A 26,115-nucleotide genomic window follows, 5' to 3' on the forward strand; every position below is an offset into this window, starting at 1 on the left:
AGGTAGTTGAGCATAATAAAAAGATATTTTTAAACCAGTTTTCAAGGACCCTGGAACCGAGCCATTTACTTACTAAGACTATACTCTCATCTTTGGAAACATGTACTCTATGTATTTTTAAGTAGTTGAGTTCGCCTTTGTTTTACTGGCCCAAAATCTTGAATTTGATCCAAACATTTTTCAACACTGTAGTTTCTTGCAAATTAAAATTTTAGAGAACATTCTATAAAAGGTAACGACTTAAAGAAATATTGCGTTAATTCTATCCTGTTTTGACAATGCTCAAGCCAAGACGACTACTCCATTTCACGATATTGGTTCAAAGAAAACTGGAAACAGATTGAAAAGCTGTTGTTAGCATAGAAATTGAACGGAAAGTTTACGAAATACTTGAAGGAGCTAGGCTAGGAGAACGGTCGAAGAGGCACTTTGAACAAGTTAAGAATCCCCAGATGGTTATGGTTCAAATTTCATCAGTGAAGATTAATCTAAGTTAATTCCAGAACATGTCCTCAACATTAAAATACGGCAATCATGAACTGATTTACGTAGGTTGAGTATTCATTTCACTAACAAATGCTTTAATAGTTTACAATATCTGGTAATCAATTTGGAGCTTCAACTGACTGAAGGCTTACTTTTCTCTCCCGTTAGGGGTCATTTGATGTCCAGGTTTCCTTTTTTGTTTTTAAATTTCTGCTGTTCCCACATTGTTCAGGTTTTTGAACTTGGGGATGCTTCATACCTTACGTGTTCCAAGCCAATGCAGTCATTATAACTCTACAGATCACTTTTGCCTCTCGCCAAAATGCGAAGGCAATGAATCAAATATTGAAGTACGACTAATGTCACCATAACCCCCCCCCCCTCCGTAAGTACATGTCCCTCTATCAGACTTTTAGTCAAAAGCAATTTGTAACCCTGTGATTTTCAAATTGGTATCATAACTCATTTTCACAAGACGTCAAACTTGAAAGCTCCGTCTTGTCGTTTTGAATGTATCTTATTATCTCGCAGTTTAGTTTTAGTAAGCTTTCATGTGTGAACATTGTCGCATAAGTCAAGTCAGTTTGGGTGAGAATGAACGGAAATTGTGACAATTACCCTCACCCTCCCTCTCCTCGTGCTTCATTTGGGTTCCCGATGATTCCCAGTTTGTCGTCATTTCGGAGGCCTCCCCAAAAAGATAACTCAAATGTCCGTTAAACATGGGCTGTACACATGTACCCTTTACTAGTTGAATATTGTTCCCAGGCGCTTTTCTTTCCCTTCGAAATATACCAAAAGAGCGGGGAATGCAGCGCTTCCTGGCAGTATGCATTTCATGGGCCTGATCGTCAGGCCTTGGCGTCGCCTTGTCAGGTCCGTCGAAGTCCGTTCCCAACTTGATTCGATGTTGAAACGCGCGTTCGCCCTTGGTTTTTCTGCTTTATTGGATTGGGGGGAGGGAGGAGAGAGGAGAAGGTCGAAGAAAAACAGAAGGCCAGTTTTGTTGATCAGGCACAGACGCAAGTAATGAAGTACGAGTACTTAGAAAAAGCGAATACCAATCGTGATAAGTAGACCCTCAAAAGAGATTAGTGCTTCAGTTGAAAAGTGTTCTTGTATTGACCAGTATACGTACATACGCCATGTCATGTCGTGGTTCAGGCCTTGGATGAGGCCAGACTGATCCGCTGTTTATGGTAAGTGTGGTTTACCATATCTAATAAAGAACTCTGTCTAACTTGCATGCAGCCACCATAAACGCGTCTTTTGTTTGGCACTAAGCCTTTGAGGCATTATTTCTTAAAGACCTTTTCCTCCCATAATGGTCTGGAGGTTCTAGTTTGGGAACTTATCGAAAGCTCAGAAGGGAGCCTCAACTTAAGACCACGAGCAGGAGGTCCTAAACAAAACTAACTCTTGGAGGGACACTTTCAAGCTTCGCATCAACCCAACCAAATCCTCCAGAAGTTTCTTGATATGGATACAATTATTGGAAATGAGCTTTTACTTTGTTAGCTTTTTTCCTGTGCTGAAGAACTGACGATTTCCCAGTCTTCGAAGCACTGAAAGAGGCGTGATAAAGGCCAGGCAAGCTTTACCATTTATTCTTTTTTTCGTTGTATTCGATTCCTGTAGCGACTAAATCCTCACATTATGATTGACCTTCACTGCGTATTAAACCCATTTACAGACAGCAACGGCTTTCTGGTCGGGCTTGATAATGATTCCAAGCTGACGTTACACTTGAGCTTTTATTGCTTTCTTGCAAGAATTACTCAAAACAAAGACCCACCGAAACCGGAGCACAACTCTAGACATTGGTTTCTTTTATATTCGTTTTGATTCAAATAGAAAAAGGCGTGCTTGAAACGTTCGAAATAACACAATGTATCGTCTTGATCATTGATGGCCTCATTCATATTCACCACATCTTCCATCAAAAATACGTGGCATGATGTTTCAAAGGCAAAGCTCAAGATTGATGAATAACTTAAGGTGAATTCGTAGCTTTCATGGTTGCTCAAATTCCTCCAGAAGCACAACAAATTGTTTGCGGTTGAAAAGTCAAAAGCGAGTACAACTTAGCCTTTCGCTCGTAACATTCTTTTTGAAATGAAAGAATGAAGGAATTTTAGTGCCACTGAGGGCACGCCTCCACGTGCCTGCCTGCCTCCCTTGCGGCTGGAGTGTTTGCCGACAAATTTGGAATATCGATTCAAATATTGTGGAAGTACCAAAGTGTTTTCGAATGGAGCCTCGAGTGTGTACGAGGCGCGTACCTTTACTGCCTGCCTATTTCATTATGGGAACAGCTTCGTGATTCGATTGGCTATATTGTATGGAACTTTTGGCTCCCCATATTTTTGAGACTTTTCAAAAGGCTTCAAGACTAGCCACTCTAAACTCTAAAAAAAACTCACTTTTACCTGTCTTGTTTTTTTCCTGAACTTATAAAGATTGAATTGATGAATCTTGTCACCAGTGCTCGGAGGAAAACGTCTCGAAATGCTGGTTCGTTTGGTCGACGCCATATACATGTCATCATATGTATTTGGGATATAGATGAATATCATGCATGCTTATTTATATATTTAGGGTGACACAATACCTCGAGATACTGAATTCCTGATATTGCGGGGCAAAATACTTCGCACTATGGAAGAAAGTGAAACTAAATTCCAATATACCGATGTGGAAACCTGGTCTTGAGGGATGAATCTCTTTGCGTTGAAGCAATCTCATAAGATTTGAAGATTGATAAATTTTGTTGACAACTGTTAGAATTCTTGAATCAAATTATATCTATCTAGCTTATATTATTTGTAATAAGCCTTAAGCCTCGCGTTTGCTTCCCAATGTATATTTTGAAGTAGTAGAAATCAGGCATGGCATTTTTGAATTTCTTACTTCTCACTTCAAAGCAAGCACTAACTCCAAAGGGGATTGCTCTTGATGTGAACTATTTCATGTTACTAAATGCTGAACATTACCTAAATATGATGAACTATGATGTATGTATGGTATTGGTTGAATAGGAAATTGTTTGTTCAATGGTCAAAGATAGCAACGTTGTGAGAAGAATTCAAGAGAGTGGCCAATTTGGCATGAGGTACGACACGTAATTTTCCCTTGTCAGCACCTCAATCTGTGACCATCCATTTCCCTTGATTTTTGCACTTTCTCTAATGTGCAATTCACAATTGACAGAGACTGAATCTAGAGATCAAATAATTGCATTTCGATTTAGAGTATGGTCAAACCATGTTAGCCATTTCTCAATTCCCTTTAAGGTTACCAATCGGTTATGTTATTGCAGGAATTACAAGGATTGGGGGTGGGGAATTGCTTCCATTGAAATTTACTTATGGTGAATATTGGATCAAAATATATCTAAAGTCATCTTACTAAATTGTAACACGTTCCATGTGAGAGCTTAAAATTGTTCATATTGTTAGGCTAGATCATTTTTGCAGAAAAGTATTAGCTTATTGAATACTTCTTTTTGAAGTTTACCATGGTCAAAATATTACTCATTACGAATGTATTAGACTTGAAAACTGGTCGAATATTCAAGGGATTGGTTGAATTTCAAGGTCTTCTTCTTATATGCAAACTCTAAGAGGAACATGGAGCACTCTGTAGGGTCCTTTGAGGCCAATGCTGAACCGTGGTCATGGCGAATAAGCTTGGAGATCAAGCTTTTGAGGCCATCAGGAACTTAAGGTTTTCGAGTTCTCTGGGGTCTGATGGTGTGACAAATCACTGTCTAATGAGATGTTCATAAGTTTATGCTCCTGTTTTTGTACTTGTACTGTTGTACTGTACTTGATGCGTTGCATCTTGGATCAGGGCAAGTTTTCATCCTGCCTGAAGTTGCCTCATGTCATTTCTGTCATTCCTCCTCGTCGGCACGGCTTTCGAGCGAATTTTAGCGCAATTAGAGGGTCATTGAGGGGCTATAGAGTGACAAGTTAGTTGGTGTAGTCTCTATCTTGACTTTACCCAGACCCTGGACAAGGTAGATCATGGCCTTTTAGTTAACAAGTTGTACGAGGTAAGCATTCAAGGCAAGGTTCTCGATCCACATATGAAATTTCTTAACGTCGAGGAAGCCCCTTGTAACTGTTAAATCGAGTGTTCCACAGGCATTTCCGTTTCATTATCTGTATTGCTCCAATTTGGAAGCTCATCAATAATGTCTGTATCTCTTCCTATGCTAGTGATGCAAAATAAGTTTATGGTAAAAAAGTCATGATACCATTAGTGCGGTAGAGGTCCCACATAAGTTCTCCTCTTGAATTGTTTAAAGTACTGTGGTATTGAACGGCATGAAATTTCATTCCGTGCCCTTTGGGTCGACGCGATTAAACACTTCACTCGTAGATAATGGAGATAAAGGTAGTCAGCAAGTTTCGTCCATGAAGGATATAAGGATGGCCCTGCAACATAATAGTATCACGATGCTAACTCTGTGCAAATCGATTGTCCAGCCAGTCCTTGGATATGCATCGCCCAGTTAGGCTTCAATTAGTTCAGCAGATTTGTAAAAGCTTGAATAGGTCCAAAGGTGTTTCACTAAAACCATTGGAGGAAAAGAATGAGAGAGCTTTCATATTGGGAGGGACTATATAGGTTGAGATTGTGAAGTAATCAAAGAACGTACTTAGGGGATGTCTGATACTGTAAGTCTTCACTGGTATCCACAAACTTTTGTCCCATCCCGGGTTTCAGGGTCAATTTGACTTTTCGAACTTTTCGAATTGCTACCATAGAAGCTTAGCATGCCTTTTTCGAGCACCTTCAAGCCCTTGAAAAGGAAGTCCTTCCATCTTCACTTTGGCTTCCATCATTGTTCAATTGGTTGCGCGTAGGCATTGTTCTAGTCATAAATATGTTCTAGTACATCTTTTGAGTCACACTTGGACAAGTTTTTGGACTAAAATACCAGATCAACCCTTCAGATACTTCAAAGCTAGCAAGATCCACAACCTAATTTGAACATCAGATATTATATGAGTATAGAATATAAAATGAGACAAGAATCACTAGTTTTTCATCTTGAACTGGTGGGGATTCCATTCAAAATAGCGATAAGCCCGTAAGAATTGCAAAACCCGACAAAATTTTGATGCTTTTGTGATGATTATCAAAGCCTATACTTTTTACATTTTGTTCGATTCTTGATTCTTACAACTATATATTTTTGGGGTTTGGTACATTTAGTTGCGAAACTAGCCTGCCTTGCGTCCTTCTCGCCATCCACGTATCTTTTTTCAACCCTTGATTCAATTTCTGGTGCTTGTATGATAAATGTGACAAAAAAGAAAACAAAACGACTGAAGTAAATTTGTCATGAGCCTCAAAATTTGAAACAAATACTACATACCGTGATAGAATGATGTGAATCATAGGAAACATTTTTTTTTTTCTTCAGATCGAATCCTTGATCGTGCTGCCATGACGTTCTTCACTCAATCACCAAGTCCCAACGAACGCGATTGTCTGGAATCGCACACTCTGAATCTTGAGGAGGAAAACATACTAATCGGTAAGAGAGCATACATAGCTAGACATATAAGAGGTCTAATCAATCTATGGAACACTATTGCGGTTTGGACATTTGGATGCTAAGAGCATCAAGAGCATAAAGGAAGTGCTAACACAGCCACGACCTGGCTTGACGTTGGACTAGGTACATAAATGAGGAAGGGAACAGAAGCGAGAAAAGAAAATTGCCTCTATCCTGTTTGCATCACATCAAAGGAGACGAATAAAATGCAAATGAATCTTCTTCATATGGGACATGGGACACGCCATTGGGCTTGTTCCGTCAATTTGGAGCATCTCACGTCGTGGGCTAGACAATGGATGGAGCCAGATATTACTACAAAAGGGCAATATGTCGGTCTCATAGGATCGCACGCTCTGTCGAGCTCTCGGTCGTCAATTCTTTATCAAGTGAGGCATCTTTTTTTTTGTTTTCATTCAGGTCATCAAAGTTATTGCCCTCGCCATTGGGACCATCTCTTGTGTTGGCCTTTGGGCAAGTCAAATGCCACTCTTGGAATTCCTTGCAACGCTTCCCGATCTTTTGTCGAGATCGTACTCTCATCCCGACCCACCATTCACACGGAAGATATTCCAGGTATGGAACCACCATTGCTAATATCCAACCTTTTTGACATTCGATCGCTCAACGCTAGGTAGGCCCATTATTTGAAGGCGTGGACAGACCACAACTGGCATCTCGCACGCACAAAGAATAAATTGGATGGACAAAACCCTTTGATGTCGAAGTAGGGATGAAGACAGAATCACTTTCAATCTGATTTCCATATTGTGCAAATATTATTCCTCCTGCCTTCTTTGTCAGGGAATTCTTGATATTGAACTACAGTATTTCCTTCGATATAGCCAAATGTATAAGAGGAAAGTCATTTTTTCACTACCAGATAATTAAAAATTCGATCCAATTTGGTCCACGTCAGCTCTTTTGCTTGAGAGGATCTCATGGGTAGGAGAAAACATCGTTAGGGTCCTTTTGTAAGACAACATCGTCTTCGGATCCTCATTAGTCATTTCTCAAAGGGAAGAATGTGAAGGAACGTCAAACCCATTCATTCATCTTTCAGGCTTTGCTTACCTCTATTGCAATTCGTCCGGGATTTGGGCTGAAAAAACTAATTATGAAGAATGCATGACATTCCTGGTGAGTTGATCGTCGTTCCTGGCTAAACTCTGTACTCATGTACGTACTCCTGTACTAAATGATTAAGATCTCTAGCCAAGGAGTCGATTTTTGAGAACAAAGTTATGGTTCAGCAGTAGCAGTGACAGAAGAAGGTGGCATGTTTTTCTTCATTCATTCATTTATTCAGAGCGGTCTCAGCACAATCGTGAAGAAAACAGAGCACCAACCCGAGAAGGATGCTTCTAAACCCGAACAAAGAACCCGATACGCATGGGAAATTCAACCTCATTGACACGTTGATTGGCTAAGCTTGAGCTTAAGGACTCGTCCACACAATAAGTCTGCAGAGCCAGCCAAGTCCTGTCTTGAGGTGTTAAGCTTGTCACAAGTCCGATGAGCGTGACTATATTGACATAGATACCCTCATTTTCCTGATGATTGTTCAAGGAGACAATTTGAAAAAATAGCCATGGCCTTTTCTTTCCCAGTGCCGTTAGACGTAGTATACATTGTTAGAAATTGACATAACTCTGAAGGTGTTTTGATGAACCATCGTGGATCAAAGCAATTTGAGCAAGATAGAACTTAACATTTGCCTATGAAGCGGTATTACCAACCCGGATCATCTTTTCCCAGAAGACGGCCAAAAGTTGCTGGCATTTACCCAAAATGACTAAGGTCACCTGCACCCTTGCTATCCTTGCACTAGAACACAACGACATATTAGGTGGCAGAGCTAATGGTCATAGGTTTCGCTTCATTAAACGAGAATCTGTGAAAGAAAGGCGACGATGATCTGTTGAAAGGTGCTAGGAAAGAGTTCGTCTTTTCGTTTGTAATTAATATACTGCGTACACACATTCTAAGATTTAGCGTGTTTAATATTTATTAAGTAAGAAAACTTTTGCATCTCGAGACTCGAATACCTTTGAAGTCAATATTACATTACCAAGCCACACCAAGACTGGAATGTTCTAAAAGGCCAAGATAAACGGTAGAAAGATGGTCTTTCTTTGTTGGAAAAGGTACAACTAGGTACGTTCCACAACCTTGTAAGTGCAACTCCTCATTCCAGAATGAGATCTTATCCGAGGAGGAAACTCGACGTCGGGTTCGTCATGCCATCTCCGCCATTACCTTTGCACTGTGCCTAATCTCCACGATAGTGTTATTGGTGGCTTTAGGAATATTCTCGTTCTTCAAGTAAGTGAAATAATTGAACACGACACGAGCACTACTTCCCTGTGTGAATTTAAGGAAAACCTGGGTAGATTGTAGTGCGGCGCCCTGATTTTGGGCATCTTGTGGAGGGAGATTTAGGCAAACATATTATGTTATGCTTTGGAAGATTGTTTAGTCAATGAATTATTGTAGTTTGCCTATGGAGATGTGAAAGTGTATGGAGGAAATCTCTTCTATTCGGAGCTCAAGCTACGGATTCATTAGTTCATTTTGAGCATGTTGCAAATGTATTTGAAAAAGGTGTATACGTATATGTAATAAATTTGAACCGGGAATAATAAAGAATGTATTTGCTGGGAGTTAAAACCCCTCTGAGCTTCTTTACTTTTGCTGTGTAATTGGTCCCAAAAATATCACACCTATCAGTTCACCACCTTTATTTACTTGTCTTACCTTAAACTTTAAGAAATAAACCGACAAAAGTCTTGCATTAGTTGCAAATTACAAATAAGGACATCATTGAATCGATATGAGCCTCTCATCGTATTCTTCTTAAATTGATTTTCTTGGAAACACTGAAATGCAATCTGAATCAAAACACCAGTTTGCTAAAACTTGTTGCGATCTTCCAAGTACTAACTCGTAATAACTGAATTGGATGTATCAACCTTCCGTCGCCAAAATTAGAAGGCTGATTAATAATTCTTATCAAAGTGCGTCCTTTCACCTCAACTCCGGATATGGATTCCAACGGCCCCAGTGTGTATTTGGCCGTGAAAAAGGGTCTAGAAGCGAACCGCATCCACGTTCGCGCTCTATCCGATCTCGCTCAAGACTTGGAAAGGCAATGTCAATTGGGAGATCAAGATTTGCTTCGACTGGATCAAGAGCTGGAGGAGAAAATGCGTTTATCCAAGTCAGCGCAAGATGCCAGACAAATGAAGGAGCAGCACAGTTTGCGAGTGGCCTCAACTCCGGATATGGATTCCAACGGCCCCAGTGTGTATTTGGCCGTGAAAAAGGGTCTAGAAGCGAACCGCATACACGTTCGCGCTCTATCCGATCTCGCTCAAGACTTGGAAAGGCAATGTCAATTGGGAGATCAAGATTTGCTTCGACTGGATCAAGAGCTGGAGGAGAAAATGCGTTTATCCAAGTCAGCGCAAGATGCCAGACAAATGAAGGAGCAGCACAGTTTGCGAGTGGCCTCCGAGAACCACGAGATCGAGGCCATGCAAGACCACATGCAGCTCACGCTCAAGCAAACGGAACGAGACCTTTGGCTGGCCAAGAAGCAGGCTGAGAAGGAATCGAAGCAGATTTTGGCCGATCAAATCCATTTCTCGTATCTGGATCTCGAAGGACGCGATCTGTCGCAAGAGACGACGGACCTGGAGTGCCCGCTGAAGAATACCCGATTGGAACAATTGGGCACGGAGCTGGAGGCCGTGGAAGAGGAATTAAGATCCCTGAAAGATGAACTGGCCTTGGGAACACCCAACCAGATGGAAGAGGACAGAGAGTTTTTGGAGAAACGTAGGGACGAACATCAGAGTCAAATCGACAGAATGTTGGGCGAGAACTTCAAGTTGAAGCAAGCCATTGAGGAGATGAGAGCTGAAAATGCTGCTGGTTAACTACAAGAACATGAAGATGAAGAGGGCGAAGGAAAAAAGAGATCCATGGACCTTGGGTGAACATCCATCCAAGTCTTAGGAAGGCCAAATTGTTTGGTGATTGATCACCGTCTCTTGTTTTGCAAAGAAAATCCCATTGCCAAAGCATATGCGAAATAAACAGAAAATAGTTCGTTTTGCTTCTGCAAACATTTTCAATCATGATGCAGGGACAAAGCCTAATCTGGAGCAAGATTCTTGTTGGTTTCAAGTAAAACTAGACTAGACCTCTGTCATGTTAATTTTTGACGAGAAAGCCCCCCCCTCCCCTGTCCTCCCCAACGAGATTGAATGTGTCTCACGATAGTGGGAGGTGACCACGTCGGAACATGCAGCATTGATCAGGGCGTGTCTCGGAACACCTTTTTGCCGATCCCAAAGCTTTCGGATCTGATTACTCCTCTTGAGAGATTCATGGTCGAAAGATATTTCGAGGCTCAAATGGTCCAAGTGCACGCCACTTTACCGATAATTGTTGCAACTGCGTCTTTCTTGTTCGATGTGATATGCGGACACCGTGCTCTCGGCTATTTTCAGATCCTTGAAGTGTGATAGATTGCAGGTCCACAAGAACTTCATGCTTTCTCTGGTGATCCGATACGTGGTCAGTTTGGTCTATTATGAGCCATACATCTACGGCAATGAGGATCCATACATTTGGTATCACGTGATTGGACGGGTAAGTAGTGCTGCCCGCACATTTCCATTGACGCACAAAACAGTGACAGCGTCTTCTTGTAGAAGCAAGCAAACTCTAACGCCTGAGTTCGTGGCTCCACAAGGGGCGTATCTTTGAACTGGAATTGGCTATTAAAAGATGTGACTACAACAGAAAAGTTGCAAATGCCCTTAAAATTTTATTCTAGATCAAAATTCGGGAGAACAGATTGGAAGGCCCGATAATGGGAAGCCCCCAAAAGGGAAAAAAGAATAGGGGCGTTATACGCTTGGGAGAGAAGGGCCCTCGTGTCGTCAAGATCTCATTAATGTATGAAAAACCGACTCATATTTCATGCCCAAACGCTCCTCGAAGTAAACTAGTTCGAGCTCTCTCCGAGACTCTTGTGGGTAAAACGGTGAAACACTTCATCTTCAGAAGGGCGCCATTCAGACCCATTTTGAGTAAAATGTGTTTCTCCCTTGAAGACCCACTCACTACCTTCACTGTGCGCGCATAATTTATTGGGGATGGGGGGAGGGAATAACCGTTTATTCGTACTTTCGCAGACTTATCAATAACAAAAGGTTAATCTAGTCAAAAGTGGATGCATTTTAGCCTTTTAAAATCACAGATGACAATCTTACATTCAGCACTTTCTGCTAATACCGCTATATCGAACACGGATACTAAGACCGTCTTTTAGCCTTAACCAAGGACCTCGGGAATATAGGCGAGCAGGGTAGGGACGAAAATTGTTTTCTTTTTACCTCAATCGAGCAAGGTTGTCTTGTTGTTCGTGAACAATTCCTTGTGCTCCCAAGTAAGCGATTTCAAGTTTCAGCTCAACCAAACGACTCTTCAAACGTTATGGCCTTGTACATAACAGGGTATTGAGAAATGAATTGGCAAACTTATTCATTATCTGCCGTGCTATGCTCTACTATTTGAGAGGATATAACTTTTGCTCCGGTCCTGTGATTGAGCTGTAAATCAAAAATCTTAGTGAGAGCCACGTAGGACAGTTATCCAATAATTTCACTGGAATCAGAAATGATTCCACAACCTTAGTGTTTCCCTCCATATTTCAATGGTCCAAACTCTAACTTAAAATGTACAATTATTTCCATTACCAATCTTTCTGAGTAAGTAGACAATGTATTTCAGATCTGCATCTGCATCATCAATCAATATATTGGCTTGTTCTGTCCATTGATGTTGTATTTTTCATTTTCTCTTTTCCTTTCCAGGGTTACCTTTGCAAATTAGTGTTGGTTGTCTTGATGTATGGACAGATTTCGCCCATTTTCTGGATGTTCATTGAAGGCGCCTACCTTCATTCGCGAGTTGTTACGAACATTTTTGACTCCCCCGCTCCGTTCAAGTTCTACTACTTCATCGGTTGGTGTGAGTGTACCACAATTTTTGTTTGTTAGCCAAATATCCTACTACAACTGACTCTTATGGAAATGGATGACACCTTTATCTCATGTCTTGTTCATCGCGTCTTGACGGCATTCGCCACAGAACATCTGTCTTCAGAGAAAAGTCCGACGTTTGCTCATTACGTTATTTCCCTCTCGGAAGCTTGCCACACGATGAGAATCTTCCGAGCAACAGGCTCCAATTAGAACAGACAAGTCTTCAAGAAGGATCATTAATTGATTCACTCACGTTCAAGAGTCAAGCGATAGGACCTTCGATATCAAAGTCCTGGCTTGTATTATTTATTGCCACACGCTTTGAAAGGGGTTGGTCGTCGGTCGCCAACTGCACGCTCACTTAGCACACCTTACTACTTTGGACAGTCTTTTTCATGATTCCTAAGAACATTATGAAAAGTTTCTAAGTAGGTACTTAAACTCACATAGCTTCCTCCTGCAGTCCTTTTTTGTGCTCAGAAATGTCGGTGTCGAAATACTTCTTGGGAGAAAAAGTGTGTGAGAAGCTCTTGTCAAGGCTGCGACAAGTCGACTTGAAAAGTTCCTTGAAATTGCATCTTTTGCGAATTATTTCCCCTCTTGAAGTCTCCTTTCATTTTCCTCTTTCGGTTTAGTTCTTCCTTTGGCGTGTACTCTGTCGTGGACGGTGACCATGATCGTGACCCAAAAGCCGGAGAGCCATTGCGATCCAGTGGACGAGGAGACCGCATGCAAAAGCAATCACACCTGCTGGGAAGGCTACACGGAGCAACCCTACATAGCCATTCTCTCCGTACCGATGATGGTGGCCCTCGCAGTAAGTAGTTGACGAAGGTATCCGCCCATAGCTCCATCAACTACTCTCTGACCCACTACGTATGAGCTCATACCTATCGTTGGGTTTTTATGGGAATGGAATCCAATGTGGGACTTGAAAAACAAGCATGTATATCAACGTAGAAGGCGGAGCGTACTGGCCTTAACACAATGAGTACTGTTTTTGGTAAACCTTGGATTGAAATGTCTCATCTGAAATGTGGGTAAGGTTTGAGCTACGCGGATCACTTATTTGATGTGGCCTTTGCCTATAACTGAAAAGAATTCTAGTTTGCTATCGGGAAACATTGCTCATTGTCCCGATCTTAAACCCTCTAAATGTGTGGATTGTAGGGAATCATGGCATAGACATACGTTGATCAAATGAAGTGGGGGTTAGAATTTTGTTGCCTGAACCGATCAAAACGCACCGAAGTAGGAGTTGTTTGCTCAAGAAGAATTGCAAACCCCATCATTTCCAACAAGAAGCTGGGCGTCATTATGAAATATGTTGATGAATCGAACTCCCACCTAAAAATTTTGCAAAATCAATTACTCATCGAATGGCTATTATTGCCGAAAATATTGATGTTGTCAAGGAGATAGGTTTGTATTTGATTCCAAGAATCTGCGATATTTGCATCGTTACACAGAATCCTTGTTAAAGCATTTGATGATAATCTATTCAGTTATGGCTCCCCAGGAATGCTGCTTACTGGATTCCGTGTCGTCGGTGAATGTCTGTATGGCACTGGTTCGTTCTTAAAATAGCCAGTCAATGTGCGTGACGGAAAACTTTTGGTATTAAGTACAGTGTGACGCTCAGGACCTAACTTCACGGACTTGTTCTCCTTTACTTGCACTCTAACAGATAATATTGACGGAGAAAAATATGTTTAACCAATTTCCTTCATAATTGCGACTGCCTTCATCGCTCTCGATATTGTGCTCATCCAATTTGGGCACATTTCTGCGTGAAATAACTTTTTAAGGACCGTCGGTAAGGTTTGCCCCTTTTGAATAACTAAACTGTCAAGGAGACGCATGTTCTATTTATTGTCCAAGAAAAAAGGGACATGCATTAGGTGCTCAATAAAAGTCTAAAGATAAGAATTACTTCTGCAGCAAAGGGGCCTTTATGCCTGGATGAATTGCCGGCATTTCTTTTGCACCGCCACTCTACTGCTCTCACAGCTTTTGTTAGAAGCTTACGTACTTGAGATTGCCCAATACATTGGGCGTGCTATTAAATAAAAAAAATCCTGTGCGTTCCATTCGCCTTGAGCCGCCACTGGATTCGCCATTAAATGAGGGTCTCGGCACAGATTTAGAATTGTCCCGTGCAGTGGCTGGGGAGCCAAATACAAGATTGAAAGAAGAACATTTCGCCCTTTTATCACCAGTTACTCGTACATTCAAGTAGAGAGACTCCTGGCCAATTACAAGAAATTGGCTCGCAATACCTAGACCGTCATGGCTCCACTTGCGAAAAACTGTAACGATCTCTTGATGAGCAGAGCTTGTTCCCAATAATTTAGGGGCTTTTGTTTCAACGCGTTCATTTCCAGTACTTTAACTGGATATTCAGCAAAAGGATATTGGGCTTCTTTCATTAATAAGAAGGCGAGCGATTCCAAAAGGAGCGTTCGTTGCCGCATCAAAGGCTGAGCTCTAGCCGGTGGAAGGCCACCGATCTTTAACGCTTGGCTGATTTCTGGTTCATCCTAATGAATGATACAGGAATAAGCGATATACATACCAATCATAAATGCTGATGGATCGAGAAGGTCCACCCAAAAAAGTGGGGCCCAACCCCGTTTTGAGGCTGCCTCAACTCCCAAGCATATCATGTATAGTACTGTAACAAACAATGATCCGCTCTCATAATATTTTCACGGCGAAGACTTACTTAGTGGATGAGATTATGTACGTATGACTGTGGTTGGATCGCATTTGATAATAAAGTATGTTGATATGTGTTCATGGACTGTGTACGTGAACATTGGCCATTACATCCAGATAACAGTCGTCAGCCAGGCTATTCTTGGCCAGACTCCCAACAAGGCTTATCAGATTGAATAAGAATAGCCTTGTTAAGGCTCAACGCTCGCTTACCATATCAGGGAACGGAAAATGCAGTGCCCACTGTGCATCAAGGATAGATTCGTTGCTTTGTTGGGGAAAGTTTACCTCTTATCCCTGACAAGTTAGATGGAAGTTAACCTGCTTTTAACGGCAAGAGATTCATGAATAAGACACGACGATTTAATGGCTTGGATCGACTCAATTTGCCATAACCAGTTAAAGGTAGAAAGAGGATTAAGAAGAAGGCAAAACAAACACCCACCACCTGAAAAAAAACCGGAGGAAGGCGCATTTGATGGAAAGTTCTTAACCTTTTTTGCGCACACAATCAGAAGGTTAGCACCTTACAGAAGCAGCCAGCCAACAGAGCTAATTTGGTCTGCAAATAAAAAAATGACGATACTTGTCAGGCCAGAAGTTATATGTCAGTTGGTGCCCATGTTTGTTAGATCCGCAGTTTGCAATGGGGTAGGAGTAGTAATACGAGTAGTCGTGAGAGCACATTATTGGATTTGTGCCATGGACACAGTGATAAAGCGACTTCTCGTCCTTCTGCTCGCCGAGTGTGGCAGATCTCACTAGGGGCGACGGTCTTGATCAAGAAGCAATAGATTGGTCGAATAGAGAGGCCTTGTGGTGGCCTAAATCTCGCTTTTATCTCACTTCCCTTGTCTTCTCTCGTTTTATATATGGAATAAGATGTCTTTCATTGACGGATGGGTTTCGCTTAACTCGCACTGCAATGTCTGATAATTGAATCACTGAACAACTGCGAGCACTTTCATGCAGCTATGGATTAAATTATAGTCATGGTCACGCCTACAGACCCCATTGAAAAAGGGGCCCTCCAGGAAAACTAGAGCGCTCTAGGTGGAATTACTAAAGCTTCCATTATTTATAGGGGGATTTTTTCAGTGTGTCCGACTTGTCACTTCCAGATCAACCTGTTATTTCTCATCAATATTGTCCGCATTGTCATCACCAAAGTTCAACATCAGATGAACGCCAGTCAAACGGAAACGGCTCACATAAAGAAGGCCGTGCGCGCAACGGTCATTCTCTTCCCACTCCTTGGCATCACCAATCTCGTTTTCTTTTTCAACCCGAAGAGTGCTCTGTACGAGAAGCTTTACATGTTTTTCAATTCCATTCTACAGTCTTCTCAGGTATGTGTTAACTTTCCAAATGCTCTTCATTAGAGCTGGAATTCTTTTAAGGAGCTGCCTTCCTCTGATACAGGTTCAAAGGTTCAGATTAATTTCGGAATGTGTAACAGAAATTGGCAAAACCACCATTGTTATGCTCAGAAGTTTAGGAAAAGCTAGAGTTGTGGCACCGCGTCGTCATACTGTATAAGATGATAAGTTTGAAGGTATGAATGCGCCAACGAGCCCCTCATCGGCATTCATCTTGCTCTTGCAGGGTATTTTCCTGGCAATATTGTACTGCTTCTGCAACTCGGAAGTCCAAGATACGATCAAGCGTCACATTCGACGGATATCCACCCGTCACGATGTTCGACGAGGTGCAACCATCAACTCCAGTCGTTACAACCGTGAGCGGGCAGGCACCCTAAGTGGAGCGAATCCCCCGGGTCCCCGCCAATCCCGAGCCTCCTCATTGGCCGTCACGCCCAAGTTCAGTAGCCAAAACGGCAGCCAACACGTGGGATTCCTGTCCCGAGCAGGCACCATCTCGTCAGACATTCGTCCCACCCCGATCAACGAGGCGGAGATGACTCTCTTGGTGGAGGGCGATAGCATTCCCCCCAAATCTAACCCGGGCTTCTACATGAGCTCAGATACTCTCAAAACCGCCGTGTAGGGCGGCCATTTCTTCGTTAGAAGAGTTCAATACATTTGTTACCTGACTACAAAGAATCAATGTACAATGTACTAGTTGAGTTGACCTTCACGCAGTTCATGTCAATGTTCAAATACATGGATGTGTTTTAAGTACTAGCAAGAGACAGTTGAGAGGCTAATCATCGAAAAAGGTTTGTGGGTGGAAGAATTATCTTTTATTCGTGCTACTGAGTGGACTGTTGTCCGTTCCCGATATTGTGAGCGCTTTTCTTCGTCTTCTTGATATGAGAGACGTCTCTGTTTGCCTTGGATTTGGTTTTCTTAGGGGATTTCTTCTGTTTTCGTTTGGCTCGAGCTGCCGTGCGAAACGTAATGCATTGGACGTCAAAAATATCCGTGAGTTGATTGAGTTTCAGTCGTTTCAATTCGGGTCTTGAGCGCTTCAGGTCTTCCAAGAAGCTTTCCAGCCAAATCGGCTCGAACAAAAGAACCTGCTTATGCAGTTCGTCATTGGCCTTGATATAGTTCAAGACAATCTTATCGATGTCCTCATCGGGAGCCAAAACTTGCGATTGGCCGGGACCGTCTCTTTCTTCCAAGGATAAGAATATGGACTCTTCAGGCAGATCAGATTTGGAGCTTTCGATGCTTTCTTGAGAAGCAGATCCTTCCCCGATTGGTTCTATCTCTTTCTCTCCGTCGCCGCCTTCGGTGTCGTCAACGCTTCGTACGTCTTCGACTAGTGGATGAGTTTCCTCGTAGATATGAGTGAGAATCTGAACAGCTTTGCGCCGAGGAATGGCTTTCAATCCGAACTTGTATAATTCCCGCCTTAAGGCGGGGGAGAGCATTCGATCATAATCAAGCATTGGCGTGATCCGTCCAAAGTTCTCTGGTGACTTTGAGGTCAGCTTCTTCGGAGGGGTGCAGCTCTCGGTCAAGCTTTCGCGTCTTTCTGAAAGTGGACTCGGTGTACATGAATGAGGGGTAGAGGCGACCTTTGGATCTGGCATATCTTGGCGTTCGATCCATTCCTCTTCTGGTGTTGCTTCCACCGATATTTCTCCGCCATCTACTTCGAAATCAGCCCAAACATCTTTCCCATCATCATTATCGCCAGACTCGCCAGTGTGTACTTTCTCACAAGTTGGAGTGGGACTGACGATCTTGAAAGGAGAGGACATTGTGAGCTCATGCGTGGAGTCAGGCTTCTTGACAAGACTATTTCCAATATCTGAAGATGCGGGTGATAATGATCTTGGTTGGTTCTGGACATCTTCTTCGCTCTCTTCCTTATCACTTGCAAAAAGGTCCTCATCCGAGGCATACGCAGTACCCAAGGATTGGTCTAACTTCACCGGCGAACCACCGTTTGGTTCAATGAACCCGCCAGTGCTTAAATTGCTGACATTTACCAACGCTCTTGACAGCGCCTTTGAATCTTCCGTCTTGAACTGAACCCGCAGATCTGGGGTGGTGAGACTGTTGCCACTGACAACTTTGACCAAATGCTCTTGTGAGGCTTCATTTCCATAGATGTTGAAACTTTCCTCATGCTCGCCCAACACACCACCACAATTGGGACCTTCGAGGCCATCCGTTTTTCCTCGGCAAATGTCGATTTTTTCAATTTCCTCTTCTTCTCGTTCGCTCATCATGTGATCAACATTAAGATCACCAAGAAAACCATGGAGCAACTTCACTCTGTACTTCTTGGCCAGAGTTCGCAATTGATTTAACACAGTCTGTCGGTCAATATCACGGGGCAAGTTGGCCGAATACAAGTAGGATAGGAACAGTTTCGTGGCTTCTTCAGACACATCAGGCCAAGCGAGAACTCTTTGCGATCGACCATTGGCTTCTTCGGTCACGACATATTCTCGAAGGAGAGGACAGCGTAAGAAAAGAATGAGAGAATGGCATTTGACTTCCGCGTCATTTTGACAGATAATGGTAACATCACTCTGGGAGTTGCACTTCAAAAGCGAGGCCAAGTCATTGCTCAGAGCTTGAAAGTGTTCGTTGGTGATGGCTTTCACTCGAATCACAGGCGAGGTGGGTTTCATCTCATTGGTTGACTCCAACTTGACGGGGGTTGATGACGTGATCATTTTTTCTTTGCCAAGAGACAAGTTCTCCACTTGAAAGGATCCCAAAATACCATTGTAAAACTGGGCATCTTGCATGGCTGCCCTGTTCCATCTTTGATCACGTTTCGCGGTCCAATCGAGTAATTTCTCGTTTTCGATATCGGAAAACGTGAAGCTCTTCCAGGCGAAGAGAGTGCCTGGTACGAGCCTCGTTTCTGCGGAGGATTCGCCGGCCAGAATCATCGCAATTTGTTCGGATATTTGTTGCAGACGGTCCTCGGGTAGGCGGACTTCCAAACAGGACTTGGCTTTCTTGGGCTTCTTATGAGCTTTACTACCTAGGCGTGAGGGGGCGGGAAGGATATTAGGGCATGGAGCAGAAATAAGAACTTGAGGGGGCGGTTCCATTTTTTGCAGCTTGTGGTCGGATACTCCCAACAATTGCAATTGCCTTTCCTCTTCGTCACATTTCGACATCTCTTCATGAGCGAGAGATGCGGACAAGGCCAAAGCCATCTCCAAATGAGGATCCGAAGGTATCTGCAATAAAATGTTTTTTGTACAAGACCACATGAAAAGGAAAGAAAATAAAACACAAACAAAACTACTTTAAACTTCTTCCAATGACTTGTTTATGTTATCAAAAAGAAGAACCTGCCATAATAACATAAACGAAATTCTCCTTCTATTAGATTTACGAAAACCCAGCGAATATACTTGAGGTTTTTGACAATTCTTTTCACGTGTTCATCAACACGTCAGCAGAACAATAATCCAACGGAAGTTAATTTTAGATGAAGGTGTTATGCTAACAACGATTTTATGTCACGAGGAGGATTTTAAATCCTTAAATGTCACAGAAAGAACGAGTGAAAATGGTTTGACATTCCTGACATAATCCATCGGATGAAAAAGCAAAAGCAACGTGCCGGTCGCCATATGTTTCCCTCTTCGATTGGAAATGGCTAAATGAATAATTTAAAGTACTTTCTTCTTAATGCCGAGGGTAGCATAGGGAGATAATTGTTTAACATATAAGAACTTTCAGTTTATTTATAGGCTAGGCCCAATTTTTTCTAGTAAACCAATTTAGGCAGGAGACATGACGTAGTGCTTGGCGCAGTTTTCTTCCACGTATGAAGGAGGACAGAGCTTCGATATTTCGCCCCTTACAAAACTCCTCATCCAAAAAACCAATCTGATAACGAACAAAAGAATGCTCTTGAGAAAAATTGAATCTTTTCTTTTTTTTTCAAAAACTAAAACATCTCTTTTTATCATTGTCTACCAAGTCAATCTCGGGGTTAAAACGCCCTCAGAGTTGATTTGAAATCTTTCTTAACCCCATATGATGACCTTACTCACGTTCATAGAAGAAACACTCGGGTGTGTGGAGGCTTTGATTGCTCGCCGCACCCCACTTTCCGAGTGATTGGTCCGGGGCCCGGCCGACACAACGGGCAAGCCCAAAGCTTGGCGCTCTTGAGCCTGTCGCTCTTCCAAGCGTCGTAATTGCAAGAGCTTCTCGGCATCCAAGCCCAATTTGATGCCACACGACTTGATATGAGCACTCCTCGGCCCATGCTGTTTCTGAGATTTAAACGCCTTGCCACAGAGTGGACAGTCCGGCAACCCCGTTCGCCCACTCACGCTAACCTTTTCATCCAATGGTACGCCCACATCCAGATTCTCGCCCTTCTCGACACTGACGCGTTTCTGAGTGGGTGGATTCGTTTCGAGGAATTCTTCGGCACTCGCATTCAATTCCGGTACACGCACACGCTTCCGCGACAATTTTCCACCTTTTGTCCCTACCGATGTCATATCGATATCGTTAGATCACTAATTCATTTGCCTTGATTGGACCCGCATTTCTAAGTCCGGGCTGTATTACTAACTAAAACAAAGTAAATTCAGTGCCTTTACTACAAGGACCCCATTACTCGGGTTTAGGGGGCGTTTTACTGCTGCCCTGATCAGCTAACACATAAATAGCGGGTTTGAGGTCCTTGATTTTGCTTTCACGCGTGATTCTATCCACGTTCATGAGGAAATGGCCATGATGGGGCTTGTTCCGTTCTTTTCGGACTTCGTGCAAGATTCGCCGAGGATCATCGGGGTGGAGTTTGGCGTAGATTTGATCCCATTCGCTCTGGAATTTGGGCGCTAAGAGTGAACAATTGGTCTTGACCAGGATCCAATAGAAGATCGCGGACGAGGCCACAATCCCACCCGTCACCAAGAGGGGCAGTTTGTTGTGCGTCACCCGTGCGGGCTTAAGCGGGAGTTCCCTTGGAAACGGCATGCTCACACGCACAAGGAGCAATCAAAGGGCGGGCGGGCTCACCTCGAGCATCAAGATCCGAACAGTTCACACTTTTGTCACTCTAAGGTTGGCAGTCGGTCAGTCAGTCAGACCTGCATTCCGGACTAGCCAGTTCAGGTCATGTCAAGCTATGATGAGGAAGAAAAGGCAGGCCATGTCTACTTTTCTGTATGGACGTTACGCAGTATGAAAATCCACTCAACAGTTGCTGCATCAAAAGCTGTCATTTGGAGAGACCATGAAGTAAAATCAGGGATGCCAAAGTATTGTTCATTGTTGCTGCCACTTCAGAACCCAAAGTATGATCCAACTTTGCCAAAACAATTAGCAAATCATTTAGAATGCCAGACTTGTCCTTGAGTTGCTACATGTTTTTTCCTACAGAAATGGATTATTCCTAATTAAAATGAAGACATTCAAAAAATCTGAGGAGCTGCAAAACCTTCACAGGGTTTTGAAGGACACATTGATGTAAAAAGTTTCAGCCTCATATTAAAAGATTACATTGCTAAAGGATTCAGTGGTCATGGGATCAAACCCATGAACCCGAGCAATGCTTGGTCGCACGTTAACCAATTGCACTACATCCATCTCCCCTTTTTATTATTATCCAATAAATCATTCTTGTTTTTGGATATAATGATCACATTGCCTAAAACTTTGGCTAGTCCTGTGTTGACAGCCATATTTCATCCAACTGGAGTTGCTGTGAACCAGACCCAAAGGTGCAGCATCAGTTCAGGACCAAATCCCAGGTACAAGCCTTAGAGGGCTATCTATGGTCATGCATTGAATATGATTGATATGATCAATTTTCATGGAATTTCTACTTAACTGGAATACCTAGGTCCTCTCCACAATACCATCCCTTAGATTTACAGACATGCAGATTTCCCTTTAGATGATTTTTCCACTAAGGAATTCCCCCAGGATATTGAGGTTGAAAAAATTGTATGATTAAGCACGTCCTTTGGAGGCATTTTGAAATGAGCCACTTGTTAGAGATTGCGTCACAATTTTGGACTTAGCAGAAGTATTGACTTTGGTCAGTTTGGACTGGTGTGAGTCTGTCAAAAAGCTAGAAATCTCACAACTCTTCCAACATTAATAAACACTTCATAGGACAGCGTAATTGGTTTAACTATTTGGCAAAGTGGGATCATGTGTTCAAATTCCTTCTTTGTGTGGACTGTGGATTGGTGGAACTTGCTTCCCCTGGGAATGATTCTAAGTGTCTTGTCCTTCAAGAAGTTGGTTAGTACTAAGAGAGCAGAATGGGACTAATTTCACTATTCAATGCCCTTTCCTCTATTGCTGTCTGAACTGTCAGTTCTCTGTGCCTAGAGCTTTATGTGTCTACCTTGAACTGTCCCTGTACCCATATGCAATGCTTGGTATATTGCTGCTTGGTGGCTGGGGGTTTTTTTCTCTTTTCTCTTTCTTTCGTTCTTCCCAATTATTCGTATTTTTTTTCTTTCATCCATTTACTTTTTCTCACACAATGTGTTTTCAAGTGGCAGCAACAATGAACAATATTTTGGCAACCCTGATTTTACTTCATGGTCTCTCCAAATGACAGCTTTTGATGCAGCAACTGTTGAGTGGATTTTCATACTGCGTAACGTCCATAACTTTTCTGTCATTTCATAGATTGCTGTTGTGTATTAGGGTGACGACTAGCATTTGTAGTCGGTGAAAGGGGCCAAGCACCATACCACCAGGTTGGCTAGGTTCCCTCTCCCCACAAATGTGGCTCGATATTTTGCAATTTTATCTGTAGCGTATTGATCAACCATGGCAGAAAACAAATCCGTCTTGGACTGTTTGATTATATTTTATCTTTTAGATATGAAATTACTACTAAATATGATCTGATATATGAATCGAACTGGATTGAAACTTGGCAGTATTCCTGTGGTTTCTGATATCGTAAGCAGATCAATCCCATATCAGAAATACGCAGCCTATATATTGTTGTATACAAGAATGATGTACCTTAAATGAGATTGGGCAATGCACCGTTTCGGTCACTCTTATCCCATTATTTACATTTATGCTTGCAAAGAAACCAGGAACTTCTAAAGTTTAAAAAAAACACACATTGACAAACAATGAATGCCAAAAACCCCAACTAATATTTGTTGATTTGTTTTAAAAAATGTAAAATATGAAAATATTTTCAAAAATGTCCCTTTTTTATGACATCTTGATCAATGAAGCGGGTTTCTTATCTTACTTAGATTCCTTGTTTCGGCGAGCTTGGCGGGAATATCAACATTTGCCGCTCATTCGACAACCAATGTTCAGTGATGCTACTTGAATCCCTCAAGGCTTACTTTTTCCAGCCATTCTCTTTCAATCTATGCACCATCTAAACAAAACCTCAACCAAAATGTTCTTCCAAACTCATTTTCTACAAAAAAAGTGCCCTTTTTTATGTCGATGATCCCGACGCAATCGTGAAAAACGTCAACCGAACTCTCAGAAGACGTCAAATTGGAATCGACCATAATTTGTTATGGTACGTTTGGGCTCAAGTTGGCAACTCTTGTCACTGGCATTCACTTTTCGGACATCAGAATTCAGAAATCGTGTTCCAGCCTATCAAATCCCTTCAATCCCGCGTTCCATCCCAATTGATCCCCTGCCCAAATCAAGCATGAGTGTCCCATCCCTGAGCGAAGGAGCCCTGCTCAAGATCTGCCAAGGCGACAATGTGGACAAACCCATTCTCCAGGTAACATTGATGTCTGATGAGAGACGAAAATTTGCGACTGAATGTGACTGGAATGAATACCTAGAAATGATCTCATGGATTCTTGTTTTCTTCAGGTTTTGGGCTTGAAAAAGTTGGCCAACCAGAACTCAAGTTCGGATCGGTATCGCGTGTTCGTGTCAGATGGCCAGTACTCGAATTCGTTCAGTATGTTGGCCACTCAAATGAACGACAAGATCATCAACGGATCCTTGGTCAATTTCTGTCTGATCCGAGCCAACAACTACGTTTGCAACAAGTCCGACAATCGGAAAGTCATTATCCTATACGACGTGGACGTGCTCACCCAGCCTGGTCAAGTCTCAAGCACCATTGGCGAGCCCACCACATTGAATCCGGATGGCACGGTCAATTCGACCAATGCCAAGAAGCCGGCTTCGGTCAAAAGAGCGGCGGAGTCAGATGTAGGTCCGCCCATGGCTAAACGGTCTCCTTTGACCACGCCCAATGGGAATCAGAGCGCGCCCAAATCTTCCATTTTGGACCCCCGACCCGTGTATAGCTCGTCAGGAGCGGGTAGCTTTGACCCATCACAAGTGTCGGTTCATCCGATTGCTTCGCTCACGCCTTACCAAAACAAGTGGACCATCAAAGCCCGAGTTACTCACAAGTCGGACATTCGACGATGGAACAACTCCCGAGGCGAAGGTCATCTGTTCTCCATGGATTTGTTGGATGAATCGGGCGAGATTCGGGCCACGGCCTTTAAGGAACAGTGCGATAAGTACTACAACGTTGTGGAAGTGGGCAAGGTGAGACTGAACGTTTCGGGTTAAAGTTATAGGGGACAAAATCAATTTGAATCCTTTTTTCTGTTTCCCCATAGCTGTACTACGTTACTTCGTGCTCCTTGAAAGCCGCCAACAAGCAGTACTCGACGTTGAATAACGAATATGAGATGACATTTCGCGATTCCACTGAGGTCATCCCGTGCAATGAAGATGCTTCTAATATTCCCACAATTACGTTCAATTTCGTCAAAATCAAAGATCTGGCCGCCGCTAGCAAGGATTCCGTCGTGGACGTAATGGGCATTTGCAAGGAAGCTTTGGATGCCACCACCTTGACCTCACAGAGAACCCAGAAGGAGTTCACCAAGCGGGATATCCGTCTGGTTGACAACTCATGCAATGAGGTCAATCTGACCCTTTGGGGCCAAACTGCCGAAACTTTCGATGGGGCCAACAATCCTGTGGTGGTGGTCAAGAATTGCAAAGTGTCGGATTACAATGGCGTCTCGCTTTCGGCTTTATCCTCCTCCGTTATTCAGGTACAAAAATACCCGCATCCCTGCATTATTCAGACTAAAAGGTAAAACTTCCACTTGCCTTCTCACGAATCTGGGTTTCTTTCACCTATTTAGATTAACCCCGATATGCCTCAAGCCCACTCGCTCAAGGGTTGGTTCGAATCCGAAGGTCAGAGCGCCCAAACTCAGAGCCTCACTCAATTGGGTGCCCGTGGAGGTGCCGATGGATCCATTGGGAGCAACCTAAAGACCTTGGGTGAGGTCAAGATCGAAAATTTAGGAATGAGCTCAGAAGGCAAACCAGAGTTCTACTCCACATCTGCCTACATTGTTATGTTACAAAAAGACCGGGCTCTATACAAAGCTTGTAATCGTGTGAATGACGGCAAGGCCTGCAACAAAAAGGTATTTTTGAGGATTGTCTTATAATGATCGCAAACCGATTGCATTAATCTAATGTCTTTTGGAATTGTAGGTGGTTGACCAAGGAAATGACCAATATCGTTGCGAGAAGTGCAACTCCCAGTTGGACGGATTCACGTGGCGCATTGTGCTCAGTTTCAGTATTGCGGATAGTACCGACAACACTTGGGTGACGTGTTTCCAAGAGCAAGCCGAGACCATCCTGAATAAAACGGCTGAGGAATTAGGCGCCCTCTATGATCAAGACCAAGACGGCTACAACAAAGTGTTTCAAGTAAGTACATTTATTGTAGACAACAGATCGACAATCAAAAGCTGCATAGATGTTACTTTAACATCTGTCTTCTGTTTGTGTTTTAGGCTGCCACCTTCAAGCACTACGATCTTCGATTGAGCTGCAAGGCCGAGCATTACAATGACGAGCAAAA

General features: G+C 42.8%; 3 protein-coding genes across 4 annotated transcripts in view; 2 read left to right on the plus strand and 1 right to left on the minus strand.

Annotated features, from left to right (window-relative positions):
- Positions 1–1,079: 1,079 nt before the first annotated feature.
- LOC131887768 (corticotropin-releasing factor receptor 1-like) lies at positions 1,080–16,974 on the plus strand. Of its 2 annotated transcripts, XM_059236453.1 has the most exons (10): positions 1,080–1,685; positions 5,924–6,037; positions 6,479–6,634; positions 7,122–7,198; positions 8,256–8,383; positions 10,576–10,717; positions 11,947–12,103; positions 12,753–12,934; positions 15,957–16,184; positions 16,441–16,974. In XM_059236453.1, exons 2-10 carry the CDS (start codon positions 5,947–5,949, stop codon positions 16,840–16,842), a joined length of 1,563 nt encoding a protein of 520 aa, XP_059092436.1. In that variant the 5' UTR covers positions 1,080–1,685; positions 5,924–5,946; the 3' UTR covers positions 16,843–16,974. The 2 variants fall into 2 exon arrangements, with proteins under 2 accessions (XP_059092436.1, XP_059092437.1); XM_059236454.1 differs by lacking the exon at positions 1,080–1,685 and having other exon boundaries at positions 5,747–6,037.
- Positions 16,975–17,015: 41 nt separating this feature from the next.
- Positions 17,016–20,545, minus strand: LOC131887767 (structure-specific endonuclease subunit SLX4-like; the record flags this gene model as incomplete). Its single annotated transcript, XM_059236452.1, is given in 2 exon segments — positions 17,016–19,453; positions 20,279–20,545. Coding segments are annotated over 2 exon segments (2,673 nt in total), but the record flags the coding sequence as incomplete, so codon positions are not given.
- Positions 20,546–23,774: 3,229 nt separating this feature from the next.
- LOC131888934 (replication protein A 70 kDa DNA-binding subunit-like) overlaps positions 23,775–26,115 on the plus strand; it is a 2,712-nt gene continuing 371 nt past the window's right edge. The window contains exons 1-6 of the mRNA XM_059237890.1: positions 23,775–23,976; positions 24,072–24,767; positions 24,842–25,285; positions 25,379–25,669; positions 25,740–25,961; positions 26,048–26,089. Of these exons, the coding sequence (XP_059093873.1) occupies positions 23,899–23,976; positions 24,072–24,767; positions 24,842–25,285; positions 25,379–25,669; positions 25,740–25,961; positions 26,048–26,089 (1,773 nt within the window). The 5' untranslated portion in view covers positions 23,775–23,898. The remainder of the gene's footprint in view (positions 23,977–24,071; positions 24,768–24,841; positions 25,286–25,378; positions 25,670–25,739; positions 25,962–26,047; positions 26,090–26,115) is intronic.

This window comes from Tigriopus californicus, chromosome 10 (genome assembly GCF_007210705.1).
Source record: "Tigriopus californicus strain San Diego chromosome 10, Tcal_SD_v2.1, whole genome shotgun sequence".
Classification (NCBI taxonomy): domain Eukaryota; kingdom Metazoa; phylum Arthropoda; class Copepoda; order Harpacticoida; family Harpacticidae; genus Tigriopus; species Tigriopus californicus.